The sequence below is a fragment of the Mastacembelus armatus genome, chromosome 1 (genome assembly GCF_900324485.2).
Source record: "Mastacembelus armatus chromosome 1, fMasArm1.2, whole genome shotgun sequence".
Classification (NCBI taxonomy): Eukaryota; Metazoa; Chordata; class Actinopteri; order Synbranchiformes; family Mastacembelidae; genus Mastacembelus; species Mastacembelus armatus.
This window is the reverse complement of record NC_046633.1, coordinates 19432332-19446795: the sequence shown is the minus strand read 5'-3', so window position 1 is coordinate 19446795 and position 14464 is coordinate 19432332. Positions and strand designations below refer to the sequence as shown.

The following is a 14464-nucleotide window of genomic DNA, read 5'->3' as shown; positions in this document are numbered from 1 at the left end:
TTAATGTTCAGCACTGGCTACATTTAACATTTAGGTGTTCATTTGCTTTTTAAAATTAAATTGCAGCCTTTCTTTGCATCCATATGTAGTTATTTTCATCTGGCACAGGACAGTGCTATTCAACACAACATTCATCTTCCAGTAATGTACAAATGGAGGCAAAGACACACACAAAAAAAAAAAAACATACTTACCACTTATGACTTTAAGTTAATAAAATCATCACAATTTATTTCAATAAATGACATATGTTAATCTTAAAATGGGCAATATATACAGATTACATTAGGTCAAACAATTTTTACTTTCTGGAGTTTTAAAATTAAATATATTAGATATTGTAAAACAATTTACAGTAAGAGTTCATATATGATTACAATAAAAGCAAAGCAAATGATTACAATCATCTGTGTCTGAATCATGATTAAAAACAACTTTACCACCACAAGATCTGCCTTTTGGGTTAAAATGCCTCCACAACAATTCTTTTAAGTCCTGCTTGCAAGAGTGTGAAGACAGTCTCAGTTGGTTTCTCACTGAAACAACTTTGATCTGGTTAGAAGAAAAGCTTGAGCTGAATGATCACTTGCCCTTTAGGTGCTCACTTTACTCCAAAACAAGCTAATCTGACATGTTCACACAGAAAAAACATCAACCAAAATGAAGCATCAGTTTGATTAAGTAGAGCAAGCTGGTTTGTCAAACCTGTCCTCACTGTCGACCAGCTACAGGGTTGGAGGGTGTGTTTGGGGACAATGAACATTGCATTTATCGCAAATCCAAAAATGTGCCACATTTGTACAGTGCCAGCTTCCACAGAAGTCCTAGTCTTGCTTATACAGAGAGGTCATCTCATTAGAGTACACTCAGTAAACTGCTACACAGGGCTGCATTTTAAAGACATAAACATTCAAGTGGAATCAACTTCGTGATGAGGCAAAGCGTGTAAAAGCAAAGCCAGTGATGGCCTGTAAGCCTATTTGTATCATCCAACACCACCATGCCAGTGCTGGCCTCCACCATGCATGCTTTGTGCTTCCCTCTGCTCAGCAAAGGGAAAAAAACAAGGTCCGCTAATTTCGCTTCATAGTAAGTCTCATATTTTCTTAGAGTCCAGGTCTTCACTGAGAGTTCAAACAGAAAAAAAATGCACCATGTTACAGTAAAAGTCCATAACCATTATGAGTAGCTAATGAGGGATACACCTGGTAAAGGTTAGAGGGGCTCATGTGCCTTAACTTTAAAACCAAGGCCCAAGGCAAATACGTCAAACTTTGTGAAGGGCTGGGTGGGGAGGGGCAGACAGTGAATGACCTCCCCACTGGTCACTGGGAGAAAAGACAGACATGCCATTTCATTGTGACTTGATGAGAGCAGAATTACAAGCAGCACAAACAAAAACCGTCTCTCTCTGGGCCTCTGGAGCTGAAGAAGAAACAATCACAGGAGAATGAGAGAGCAGAAGTACAAGGACAACAGAGGAAGACTATAATGTGCTGTGACATGAAGCAACTGTCATGCAAATTTCCTCAATCTAATAATAAAATGCTTGAACAGTCTAATAGTTTTTGCATTTTTGAGTTGATACCTGTTGCGCCCATGCAAGATCTCAGCACCTTGAAGGAACAGCATCGGGAACAGAAGCTGTTGCCACAGTTACTGCAGTTCCTCTGCAACAAGAAGAAACATAGTGTTGAAGCTCATGCCAACAGTAAACACAAGACAAAATTGAACATAATGATAGTGTGATGCCTAAAAATATCCCCAATCCTTGTCACAAGTTTACAGTCTCACCCTTTTCTTCAGCACTGAGAAAACAGCGTTGCAGCTAGAGCAATTCCCTGTAGAGACAGGAAGACACAGTAACAGACAAATGAAAAATTTAGGAAAAATATTACTAAAAGGATGAAAATAAAATATATCTGTTCAGACCCAAGACAGGACAGTGACATAAAGAGTGCTCCTTTATCTGTGAAGTGAAATAAAAGGAAATGAGCCAGTGGATGAGTCAGAGCTGACAGACCTGTGCTGGCGGTGGGGTAGCGTTTACGCAGTTTCTCGGTTAATTTGGAAACCTTGCTGCGTATTGGTTCATTGCGACTTAAGAGACCATTTTCAGAAATGGTGTCATACTCTGGAGCTGCAAGAGGCCCGTCATCATCCTCCTAAGAGAAAGGGAAGATAAATGAACAAAGAAGAAAGCAGTTACATACACTTCAGTAACTGGTCTTTGGCTTTTAGGTTATGAAAACTGGGCCAAGAAACACAGTCAAAGTCAGCAGTAGGACCAACCTGGAAGAAATTTATTTTAACAATTTCCACCAGTTTGACTAATAGATGTTTGGCAAATAAGTCGAGCAGGACTGACAGCAAAAACTAGGATCACTAGGGTGATAGGCATGGGTGGAAAACACATAGATTTACAGGCAAAACGCCTTAAGAGCTATACTTAATTTGCCAAACATAAGCACCAAACCCTGGACACAGAGAAAACGGCCAATCTGAATCATTTAATCCTTGTAATAGTTTGTCTGTGATGATGTAAAAAGTGCTGATTCTCTATAATGCTATACTTGAGTACCTGTAAGCCAAATGAGATTTGTTAAAAGGTCTGTTCCTCACTTTTTGGAGACTAAGCATGGAGTAAGCATTTTAATACAAGTTTATCCACTGAAAGAAACTACAACTTCATATAACAGTACAAGAGAACCAGAATGTACAATGACCAAAAGGAACCAGAGAAATTTTAATGCTTGTTTGTTTTGCTAATGATTCTCCATCCATCCCCAACACTTTAAGGAACAGGATGACCAGTTTTAGCTTATGATGAACCAATTAGGAGAAGGCAACAACTACACTAGTGACAAACTCTAAAACATATTTATGCTACTATGCACCAACTAAATGGCATGTGATTGAACAAATAACATGCCTCCATGCAAAACTCTTGTTTACAGCATGCATTCATACACACACTATAAAACATTTATCTGTTCATGATAAAAAATGGCCTGAAAGCTGGAAAAATGGACAATTCCAGTCCTGCAGGCCAGAAATGAAACTGTAAGATTGGAATGAGCAGTTATGCATCTGTTAATTAGAGTGTTTCATACATTATCACATAACTATCACTTTCATGCCAGGAGAAAAAAACACATTAATGGATGGATGGATGGAGAGCACTGGGAAATCCACTTACCACTAACACCAAAGGGGTTTCCTTACCAGGAAGCAGAAGAACACATGACAACAAACAGTGTGACTACACAGGAACCAAGCCAAACCACGCTTCAAAAAGCACAAGCAAGAACTACACCACATGGTCATCTCACACAGGCCTACAACACATGGATTTGTTGTTCATGTGTCAGGTCGTTCTACAGAATTTAGCTTGCTCAGAGCGCACCAGCCTCTCTTACACAGTGGTGGGGGGGACTCACCTGCAGAGAAACTGAATGTTCCTAATTTCAGAAGTCAGCAGAGAAAAAAGACACAAGAGGGAACAGGAAACACACCATGAGCAGTTTCACACAGTGACGGTAAGCTCTAATGTGGATGTTTCTGATGTCGCAACTGCCTAACGTGAGACAGATCATTCACAAAATTCAGCAGCCACCATTGCTGCATTAACAGGTATGCCTGCCAACATCAGACATCAGATTTTTATAAAGTGGATAGTAGATGGGACATAATTAAATGTTTACCATTTTGAAAATCAGTCTTATTTGTTTTCTTGTTGAGAATTAGATGAGATGAACGATACCACTCACATATCTGTTCCAGATATGAAGCTCCAGCCAGGAGACTGTCAGCTTACCTTAGCACAAAGGCTACCTGTCCATTGATATGCTAGGCTAGCTATTTCCTTCTGTTTACACTCTTCCTGCTAAGCTAACATAACCAGCCGCAGGCTACAGCTACATATGTACTGTTCAGGCATGACAGTGGTGTTGATCTTCTCAGTGAACTCTCTGCAAGAAAGCAAATAGACCTGCTGCCCTAACTGCGTTTTATCCTTAACATCAAACACTGGAGGCACACACTAATACAACAAGGGACAAATAAATCTACCTGGAGGAGAGGGAAAAAAAACTGAACTGAACTAATAAGACAAACACACACAGCCTACTGCACCTATACTTCAGTATTCACTTCTCAACGGGCGATCATTAGTTCTGCTCGAGGGCTACGTCACAACAGATCTGTTACTGTTTGTGGCAAAATGTCACCATGAAAACAGTGACACAGAAAACTGCAACTGAAAAGAGGACAAGTACATACGGAATAGTATTTACCTCAATAGCATCTTTAAATTCATCATCAGGCTCTGCCTCCTCAGCTTCTTCCACACTGCCAGGAGACAGGTCCTGTCATCAAACACATACACAAGCTAATTAATACTAGTTAGAAAATACAATGCAGATAGCTCCTGCACCTCTAATGGTCTCAGAGTTGGCACTTTGTAATATATATAACTATAACTGATGAATTTTAACTGTTCAGTAAAGTAGGAGGATGTCGTCAGGATGCTCAAGTGTTCCTGTACATTAATCACACATGAAAAGACTATCTTTTTCATATATACACATTTTTTTGTTCATTATGGACTTTTTGTGACCCAGAGGTCTTTGGGTGTAGTTCATTTGGATAAATACTTTGATAACGAGGGACAGCGTATATACATGCAGCCATGGTTGGTTGTTCATGTAAATCACACTGAATCCTTCAGTATTCAAAGCTACATGCACTGTTCTCCATCATGTTCCGTTCTGTCACCTCCAGGCTTGTTGGTGTGGGAGTTCTGTCCATCACGTTGCCTTGTTCCTGTTCTTCACACAGGGCCTCTGAGGCTTTGCTCTGCCGCATGTGGAAGAGCTTCTTAAGGTCCAACAAAACTGGAACCACAAGAGAAACCACACTTTTATTTTAGCTTTGCTTCCTTAAGTAAGAAACAGTATGCACCTCTTATTTCAGACATGATAAACTGACCTCTGCAGAAGTCCCTGTTCCACAGGAAGATGGTGCTGTTGAGCCCAGCGAGCACCCAGCCCACAGGAGCAACGTAGAGCAAACACAACACTATTAACATCCCTCCATAGAATCTATAGGGAGATATTACAAAGGTCACGCTCAAATCATGTGAGCGATTGATCAGTCAAGACATTCTTGCAACAAGGAGTTTGACATCTAATGCTCACCAAGAGCTGAATAGGACAGTACTTCAACTAATTTCTTACGAGTCTCAGTACAGTATCTGTAACATCCTTATAGAATAACAGATGTGTTGTGAAGCAGCCCTTAAGAAGAAGTAACAATCATGTAACTACAGGTAATACTGTGCTTGTGCGTGTAGATACAAACCTTGATGACTTGGTGTGATTATCCCAGTACAGGACCTTGTAAATAGCTTCTGCTGACTGACAAGCAGAGGCCAGCATGTCATCCAGCTGCTTCAACCTAGCAAAGAAAGGAAACACCCATTAACACAAACACTATAGGAACAAAGATACACTGCAATACCTACTATTTTAAATGTTACAGTAGGTATTGAAGTACTCAAGGTATTTTTCAAGCAAAAATACCAGACATTCCTAAGATACACCTACATCAATTTGAGGATCTGATTATACGGAGAAACCTTTTATTGGCTTTTTTTTTCTTTCAATTTTGTAACATTTTAGTTAGCTAATCAAAAATAATTAGCAGATTAATTTATAATTAAATGATCATTAGTTGTTGCCATGTAGTATTTGCCTTACAGGTCTTTGACTTCCAGCATGGCCTCCTGTTTGGTGAGATGTACTGTCTGCAGGTCTCTGCGGTGCACAGAGCATCTCCTCTGGAGCTCAGCTTCTGAGGCTCTGCCCCCACACCTGTCCTGCAGGTAACCCAGGGCAGCAGGTGCTGACACTACCACCACACCTACAGAAAACCAACCCACTGACACCAGAGAGGCAGACACAACAGTGAACAAATTATGTAAGTGTCTTTTAAAACACCAACACCAACAACTGGTATCAATATCAATGGTTGATTTTATCTTACCTTCAGTGACAGTGCAGAAGAAGACATTAAGAAATGTACATACAAGCAGAGAGCACAGGGGCATTTTCCAGCTGTGAGGTCAGAAAAATAGGTAACAGTCAATCCTCCTAATATTAACAGTTTCCTGCCATCAAGGCCAAAAGCAGTTGGATGCTCAAACAGGTTGTAGACAAACATGCATACACACCCAAGCAGGAAGCGAGTCAGCTCCATTGCATCTGCAACTGGTTCTAGGAAAAGAGTCATTCTCTTGTAGGACACAACCATGTTCAGAAGATCAAAGTTTTGTGTACACCGTGGGCTCCCCAATTCAGAGGGATCTGGAGACGCAGACGTCTCTTTAGATAATGTTTGTACCAGCTCTCCCCTTTCCCCTGTACCCTGTGGCGGTTCCTGGGATACCCCGGTACTGTGCATCATCGTTCCAGTACAGCCTGTAGAGAAGAAAGACTTAAATAGTGAATTGCACTCTGCCAAAACATTTTTACACTTCAGTCCCAATGAGACAAGGCTAGCAGATATGAGATGCACATACTAATATTGGCTCTACAGAAGGTGGGGAGCAGTGGGGACACTGTAGCCCAGTTCTGGACCACCCAATCATATCCATTGCTGTAGTTTTTACTTGGACGCAAGTGAAACCTTTGACTGAGCGATTTAACAGCAGCAGCATCTGAAAAGCTTCAGTTTCCCACTTGAGTGAGGAAACATGTTTAAATGGAGAGCAAGGTGCAGATAAAGTGACAGGTATGATGCTGCAGCAGGTGGCGGTCATGCTGTGGTGAACTTTAAACTTTTTACAGCTTTTAAGTGTCCGCAGAGACAGGCCAAGCTTAAGGTGTATCAAATTAACATAGGAAACCACTGCTGGTGTGGTTCTGAGGAGCACCTACAGCACCTCTGACAACAGTCAACCACACCCACCAGTGGATCTGAATGTTGTCAAAGATCCAAAACACATCTAGCTGTCCTCAACATAAGGTAGCCCAATCACACAGCTTTTTGCAAAATCAATTTCAGGGGTAGAAGGTAACAGTAAAAACTGTTACACTAGGGTTTTCTGATGCAATAAGTGAGAATACGCTTTGCAGTTATACTGACAATCATGTTTGTATGAAGTAAACACTGCAACTCTACAGTACAGGTAAATGGATGAAGCTTCAAAAGGGCTGTGTGAGGAGGTTTTCTTTAATAGTATCCTTGAACGCATCACTGACTTGGCTAGGGATTACCAGAGTGGATTTACTTTCTGAAGTTTAAGTCATAATAGTGTTGTAGTTACTTCACAAACCCACATTTGTGTTTAGCCGTGTGGTTTTAATAGCGTCCTGAAAGCCAGACATTGTGAAAACACTTCAACTACGGAGCGGAGAGGAGCGACTGAATGAAACAATACCTTCACTGAGGAAAACGGACTCGGCCTGTTGACAGAAAGACGCCGCATATGTCCAACTACCAGCCGGTATGAAGGGACAACCTACCCCGACCAGAGCCAGCAGCTGCGGTGAGAAGCTCAGACGGAACTGGCGAGTCCCACCGACACCATCAGCAGCCTGCCCTGCCGCATGACCACCAACCTGTCCCAGCCAGTCGGTTCACAACAGCGTCAGCTTGTCTGCGCAGAAACCCACAGGGTGAAGCAGATGTCTTGTTTTTTCGAGCCGCTGCCTGGCACAGCTAGCTTTGTTAGCTCCGTCCTGCTGTGAGAACGTCCACTTCCTCGTTTAATCCAGGCCGCAAAATCGATCGCAGAGCAGCAGCAGATATCTGATAGAGTCGATCACAGAGTGAGATGAAACTTATTAAAACTGTGGGTTCCTCTTGGTCTGAGGGACGATATATTATGTTTATCCAAACGTAGACTAACTCTATTCACTTATGTTAAAGTTTTTAAGGTTTTAAGACATCTTGAAACCTGCCCCTCACGCCCACCCAAAACTATTTCAATAATATGCTAAATCTGTCTGTTATGAATAACCTTTTTACCATTTCATTTAGCATAAAGTCTTTTCCCTTAATTGAAAAATCCATATGTGAATATATTTTTCATTTAAAAATTTTGACTAATAGATATTTCACTCTCCTCCTGCTGTAAAGTCCATTTGTGATGTGTAATTGGCTTGAAAATAGTTGTGATGTCACTAGAAGTCAAAGTTAATGTCAACTATTCTGCTTCAGCAAATTATTGTGAAAATATTCTCCTACAGCTCAAGATGTTGGTGACATAATAAGCTCAATATACTTTGAGCAGATGGGGACTAATAATAATAACCTATTAATATAATAACCTATTAATATAGGTTATTATTGTTGAACAGTGTCTAAGGATGCTTCAGGCACCAAATGATATACCTGGGAATGTAATTCAGCACCAGAATATTTCTGGTGTCAAACATAGGTAGTTATTGTCACTTAGTAATAAGTGCAAAACATAACCATTGTCTAAGCACCGATGTTGTTGTTATTTTTCCTAACCTTAATTCATTAGGTTACAAAATTGTGAGTATATGATTGTACAAATAGATGATTTTTGACTATTTTCACAAATTATATCTGAGGCTGCTCTGGACCTGGTCATATCTTCTGATGTTCGTACTATGGGTAGATTTAATTTGCGCACCTTACTAAAACATTTAAACATTAGAATTTAACCTAAAGGTCTTTATAGTCATATATATTGTGCAGTGGCACAGTATAAAAAATGTACATAGTTTATCCACTTTCTAAGCAATTTAAACATTTTCTATTACTCCAATTATATTATTTACAACAGAGTTTAGTCAAAATATGATGCATAGTTTAATAAGAGAAGCACGGAAACAATCAGAAAGATTCCCATTAATAGGAAACAGACTGGCTCAGCCAGCGATTTTCTTTAATATCCATCGTAAACTACAAAATTGCACTTGGAATCATAATGAAAAGTTTCCACACATATTTCATTTTAACTTCTACTGGTCTATCAGATACACAGTAAGTAGTTAAATGACTGGCTTAGTGATCACATAGCTACAGTATTTATTGGTTTTCTTTCTATTTGGTCTTTTTGCACTAATCAGATTATACCAGTTTAGGCTATAGAACACTAACACTGACATAAGAGGCCACTTAATAATGCACTTAACAGTTCCTATAACTTGCTGAGATGTTGTTTGCTCAGTGAGTGTACTTAAAAACATAAAAATATCACATTTAAACACTGAGTACTACATAAAATCAGCTGTTTAGTGTTCAAATAAAAATGTTTTGGTTGTGAAGATCTTAAAACTGAGTGCAGTTTTATTCTGCTGTTGCTACTTGCTGTGAGAACGCTGGTGAAATTTCAGCCCCCCACAGTTTCTGAATGACTTCCCACACTGTCCACAGATGTAAGGCTTCTCTCCGGTGTGGATTCGGAAGTGCCTGGTTAATGCCCCGGAGTGACGAAAACACTTGGAGCACACTGAGCAGGTGTATGGTCTCTCTCCTGTGTGGATGCGAAGGTGTGTCTTGAGGTTTTCCATGCGGTTGAACTCTCGGTTGCACTCAGTACAGCGGAAGGGGCTGCAGCCCGGCGGGTAAAGCTGCAGCCTGGTTTTCTTGCTTCCTGCTACAGGTTGCTGACAACGCTGTTGGAGCTTCTGCTGGCATTGGCTGTAGTGCCGTCGCAACAAGCTGGGCAGGGGAAAGCTCTGGGTGCAGAACTTGCAGGTGTAAATGTTGCCTATAGTGTGGCTGAGGTTGCGGCTGGTTCGAACATGGACTCCATAAACCTGTGGAGGGGCTTCGGATATGGAAGCTGGTTCTGCCAGCTGGAAGATGGGGAACTCAGAGGAAAGGGATGGGAGATCTGTGTGTGGTGGGAGACCTGTAGTCATGTTTGGAGCATGAGCTGTAGAAAAATACCACATGTGGAGTTAAAAGGTAGCAAACCTTTCCTGCTCTTCTTTATCACCATGTTGGTATGTCAGCAGCCATAAGAAGACACCACTAATATATTGACGAGCACTAACTTTGTATTCAGTCAATCATCAGATTTATTTTAAAGCAATTATTTTAAATGATGAAATGAATCTACAATCTACAATTTCTTATGAGATTACACTGGTGTTTATCAACAGAGGGGAAGTCCAGTTGCTGACCTTTGGCAGCTGTATCTAATTGCCTGATGTCACAATTTTTCTGCAGACTCCTTGACTTTTTCCACTGTGTTCTACATTTCATTTTAAATGGATACAATTAACATTTCCCCCCACCAGTCTACACTTAATAACCGCTAATGACAAAGTGAATGCATGTTTTGCAAAGTTATAAAAAAATTAAAGCCGAATTCTTTCTGCAGCCACTGTATATGATACAACATAGCTAACAGCAAATAGGTTGTGGACCTGATCATTACTCTAGATGACCTAAATAGGAAGTCTTTAGTCTGAATTTAGTTTGAGGGCACTAAATTCACCACATGAATAACATCTTCACTTACAATTCTTGGTTCAAATTTCTAAATCACTGGTTCTGAACCTTGTAAAAAAAAGAAGACTGAGGATACCTGTTATTTCAAACAAGAAACTACATGTAGGCCTACAGCACTATACTATTAAGACCTTCAAATTAGAGACAAAGGCATCTGTAGTGCATTAACAGATGTAATTACAGACCTGTTTTGTCATTTTTATCATCCTTGGTCTTAAAGAAATGTTTTACTGCCCTGTGGTCTAAATTCTGTTTCAGGGCCTGTCCACTCCAACACTCAGTGTCTAGGCATAAAATATCACTAGTCCACCTCATCTTTCGCCATAATTATAACACTCACTGTGTTCTTTCTTACCCTCAACGAGCCTGGCACAGGACAGTCCAGTGTTTGGGTGTTGGCTCTGAATATCTGGCACTTTTGATTTCCACTCCTCCAACATTTTAGACTGGACAGCAGACATACAATCTGGGCCAAAATCCTCCACTTTGATCGAGTCTGAACAGCAAGCTGAACCATTTCTCTCTTCTTTTATTGTAACCCGCTCTAATGTGGGCTCATTGTCAGCGCTGGGACACGGTGGTGGGTGGTGATCTTGAGCTGTCAGGTCCTGACATGGCTGGCTAATGCTTTCTACCTTCACTACACATACACGGGAAATCTCTTCAGTGGCTTCTGCAAAAACAAAGAGCACAGACTCTAAGCACTGGGCATAGAAACATGTTTCTTTTAAGGAGAACACTAGAAGAACCTTTCAATGTTATTCACAAGATACTAGAACATAATAAAATACATTCTTTAAAGTGTGTGAGTGTTAGTTCATTGGTGAGATTAGCCAATCCACCCACCAGTGAACTGAAAAAGCAAATCAAAAAAGTTACCTCAGGGGAAGTATTTGAGTATTTAAAATGATTTAAGACATTCTAAAATAATGAGTCTCCTGCCTGAAAGAAATACCTGGAAAATATTCGGTAGTGTATGTGTTAAAGGGACAGCTTCACACTGGTGCTGCCTAAAATGAAGCTATATCAACATCTTATAGGTTTGTGCAACTTCTGTGCGCATTTTGCCTTTGCACCGAATGCGCTATATTTGACTAATATTGACCCACCATGTATGACGGAAGACTGATGATAATGCACAAAATAAAAACGCTACATACCTTTATTACAGCCATTATTTCGTTCTTTCTCTGGGTCAAAAGCAGCATCACTGAGCCCCTGTGTCTTTACAGCATCGCCTGATCTCTGCTCGTCATTTCTGCTCACCGGGGGGTCAGGATGCTGCTGTGCACGGCTCTCACCTGCAGGAGGTGTGTGACCTCTGCGAACCGTGCAACCGCGCACACTGCCCACTTTGGGATCGGGCCTCTTTTGATTGTATTTAAGGTGAGGCTGCTGGTGTGTATGCATTGTCTCGGTGAAGATTTGCTGTGAAGGAGCAGGGCTGCCACCTCTCCTCTCCATGCGCGCTGAGTCCAGCATAGCTTCAGCTTTCTGCAGCCTTTGTTTGAGAGACTCGTTCTCTCGCCGCATCTTTTCGTAGTTGCCTCCCGCTGCCTGACCAAGCAGATTTTTCACCTGTCGGACCGCGATCTCCACAGCCACTTCAAACGCCCCGTGTATCGCTGCGACCAGCTCCTCTTGCAAAGACAGAGCAGCTTCACCTGCTTCTGTCACAGACGGGCCCTTTTTGCCCCCTGTCAGCTGTGGCTTCATGGTGCATTCAAAGACACATTTGTTCTGTGCAGAAAGAGACTGGTGTTTTAAAAACTCTGTCAGGGTCACAATTTCTCAGCTATGGATGCTTTACAAGGCAGAGGTTTTACTTCCGCCCACATCTTCTGACACCTAGTGGAGTCGAGGTTGTACTGCAGCAGGTAATTGTTATTTCAATAAATACAGAGCTTGGCAAACAGATTCATGAATCCGTTTATTGGGTCAAGAGGGTTTCAAACGACACTTAGGACACACATGATTTTAACAAGTGTAAACGGGGCCACATCCTTCAATCATGGGATTTATAATGGTCCAAGTTTGCAAGTATCCAACCTGATGGTCCAAGGACTGCGAGAGACAACACAGCCAGGGATCCACAACATGGAAGAATTAAAAAACGGGCCTAACCAGCACAGGCCCAGGGGCCCATGGAACTCACCAGCAAACTACACCAGAGAGAGACACAAAACCCTATAACAAGAAGCCAAATATGACATCTACAATGTCTTCAACGAACAAAACATCTGCAGAGAGATGCTAAATACCTGCAAAGGGACCAAAATGTGTGTCTCTTTCAGCATGGGGCCTTCAACATGTCGGTGACCAGGGGCCCATTGTGTTCATGATTAGCAGCTATTAAGCACTGACCACACAAAGCAGACCAGCTTGATTAGACAGAGTTAAGACCTCAGGGGATTTTATAGGAATGAGGCTCCTGCCAATGGTAAACATGACCAAATTATCACTGAATCATATTCAGAGACCCACATTACCACAAACACTGTCAAGAAAAGCAACTCAAATTGTGACCCTCAGCTTGTCCAATGAAATTCTATTTCTATTTCACAAAATACCATGAAATAAAATCTTGATGGTTATATGTGCCTGAACTTTTATTACCAAGCTATTGTTTCGTTGTTTTTTGATAGTTTCTTTTTATAATTTGATTGGCAGTACTGTACTGTAAGTGTAAACCAGCATTCCTGTTTAACATAAAATGTTTTCTTACTTCCTGTGTATTTGTGGTGTCAGTTTCTGTTTGTTTGAACTAGTTTCTGCTTTTATTTACAGACTCGTGTTTTAATGTAATCACCTGGGCACTGGCGTCATTAATGGATTACTTTAATAATGGTTTCCCTGAGGCACCATGCTCCTCTGACACACATTAGTGGCTGTGAAGTGTTGGATGCCTGTTCAATGACCTGGCTGTGTGTCTGCCTGCAGAGCATGTTTTGTTTTGTTTTCTGTGGTTGCCTGATTGAAACCACAGAAAGTAAGTTACCTCTCACATCATTATCTAATGGTGTTTAAAACAAACCTGCGATATTCTGTAGTGTGAAGTAAACCAATTTTCTTATTATAATATACGGTTCTATTGCATGTTTTTGTAATTCAATTAATTTCATTAATGATGTTGATGGGAAATTATGTGAGCTGGTGCTATTTTCCAATATGAAATAAGATCTGAAAAATACTGGGTATAAAAATGTTTGAAGCATTCAGTTGCTTTAATTCATCATTTTAACACATTTGTTCTGTTCCAGCCTGTTACTTGTACCTGTGTATAGACTACAGTTCTACTTGTAGGATCAGTACCAGATTACAGCCAGTGTTTCATGGTTTGTCTGCCTAAATTACAGACTGGGGAGTGATTTGAGATTTGTTGTGCTATTTTAATACACAAAAAACTAAAAACATCATAGTAGGTTTTTTTTATTTTATTTAGTTAAAATTGGGCTATTCATCTGAAATGCTGAAATATGCTTTTCATACAAGTTGCCCATATTTCTGTAAATCTGTTTTTACTGGATTTCCTAAATAGTCATGTCACCCCACCCTACCCTTCTCCTCATAATCTACCAGTATGTTTCTTAATTTTACAATTGTTTTATCTGCCAGTATAGCCTTGGATAACCTAGCATCTTCCTTTAACAGTGAGTGCCTTTCATTATAAGTCCCAGCATAAAATCTCAGCTCTTTATCTCAAAAGTAACTGGTATAAAATAATACTTCCTACTTTTTAAACTGGTTTTAATTTGCACCATGACATTAATTTCAGTCTTTGACCTTTGATTCTGACACAACAAATAATTCATGTAAAAAATAAATGACAGGTTGTTAGGAAATTAATGAATGAATGTTATCTGCAGCCATAAATCAGTGTGTGTGTGTGTGTGTGCAGGTATGTGTGTTACCTCTTGCAACAGTTAAAACCCATAATATATGAATAATAAAACCCCAATAATAGGAT

At 40.5% G+C, this 14464-nt stretch overlaps 2 protein-coding genes across 5 annotated transcripts; both read right to left on the bottom strand.

Moving 5' to 3' along the window:
* Positions 1–204: 204 nt before the first annotated feature.
* Positions 205–7769, bottom strand: zfyve27 (zinc finger, FYVE domain containing 27). 3 transcript variants are annotated; one of them, XM_026303738.1, is made up of 13 exons: positions 7442–7769; positions 6233–6479; positions 6046–6116; positions 5760–5940; positions 5362–5457; positions 4990–5102; positions 4777–4895; positions 4296–4367; positions 3441–3461; positions 2024–2165; positions 1795–1841; positions 1589–1670; positions 205–1425 (listed from the first exon to the last, which is right to left on the bottom strand). In XM_026303738.1, exons 2-13 carry the CDS (start codon positions 6463–6465, stop codon positions 1355–1357), a joined length of 1248 nt encoding a protein of 415 aa, XP_026159523.1. In that variant the 5' UTR covers positions 6466–6479; positions 7442–7769; the 3' UTR covers positions 205–1354. The 3 variants fall into 3 exon arrangements, with proteins under 3 accessions (XP_026159523.1, XP_026159522.1, XP_026159524.1); XM_026303737.1 differs by having other exon boundaries at positions 7527–7769; XM_026303739.1 differs by lacking the exon at positions 3441–3461 and having other exon boundaries at positions 7527–7769.
* Positions 7770–9154: 1385 nt separating this feature from the next.
* Positions 9155–12519, bottom strand: LOC113128417 (zinc finger protein 24). 2 transcript variants are annotated; one of them, XM_026303735.1, is made up of 3 exons: positions 11658–12519; positions 10838–11170; positions 9155–9916 (listed from the first exon to the last, which is right to left on the bottom strand). In XM_026303735.1, exons 1-3 carry the CDS (start codon positions 12211–12213, stop codon positions 9339–9341), a joined length of 1467 nt encoding a protein of 488 aa, XP_026159520.1. In that variant the 5' UTR covers positions 12214–12519; the 3' UTR covers positions 9155–9338. The 2 variants fall into 2 exon arrangements, with proteins under 2 accessions (XP_026159520.1, XP_026159521.1); XM_026303736.1 differs by having other exon boundaries at positions 10853–11170.
* Between the last annotated feature and the right edge of the window lie 1945 nt (positions 12520–14464).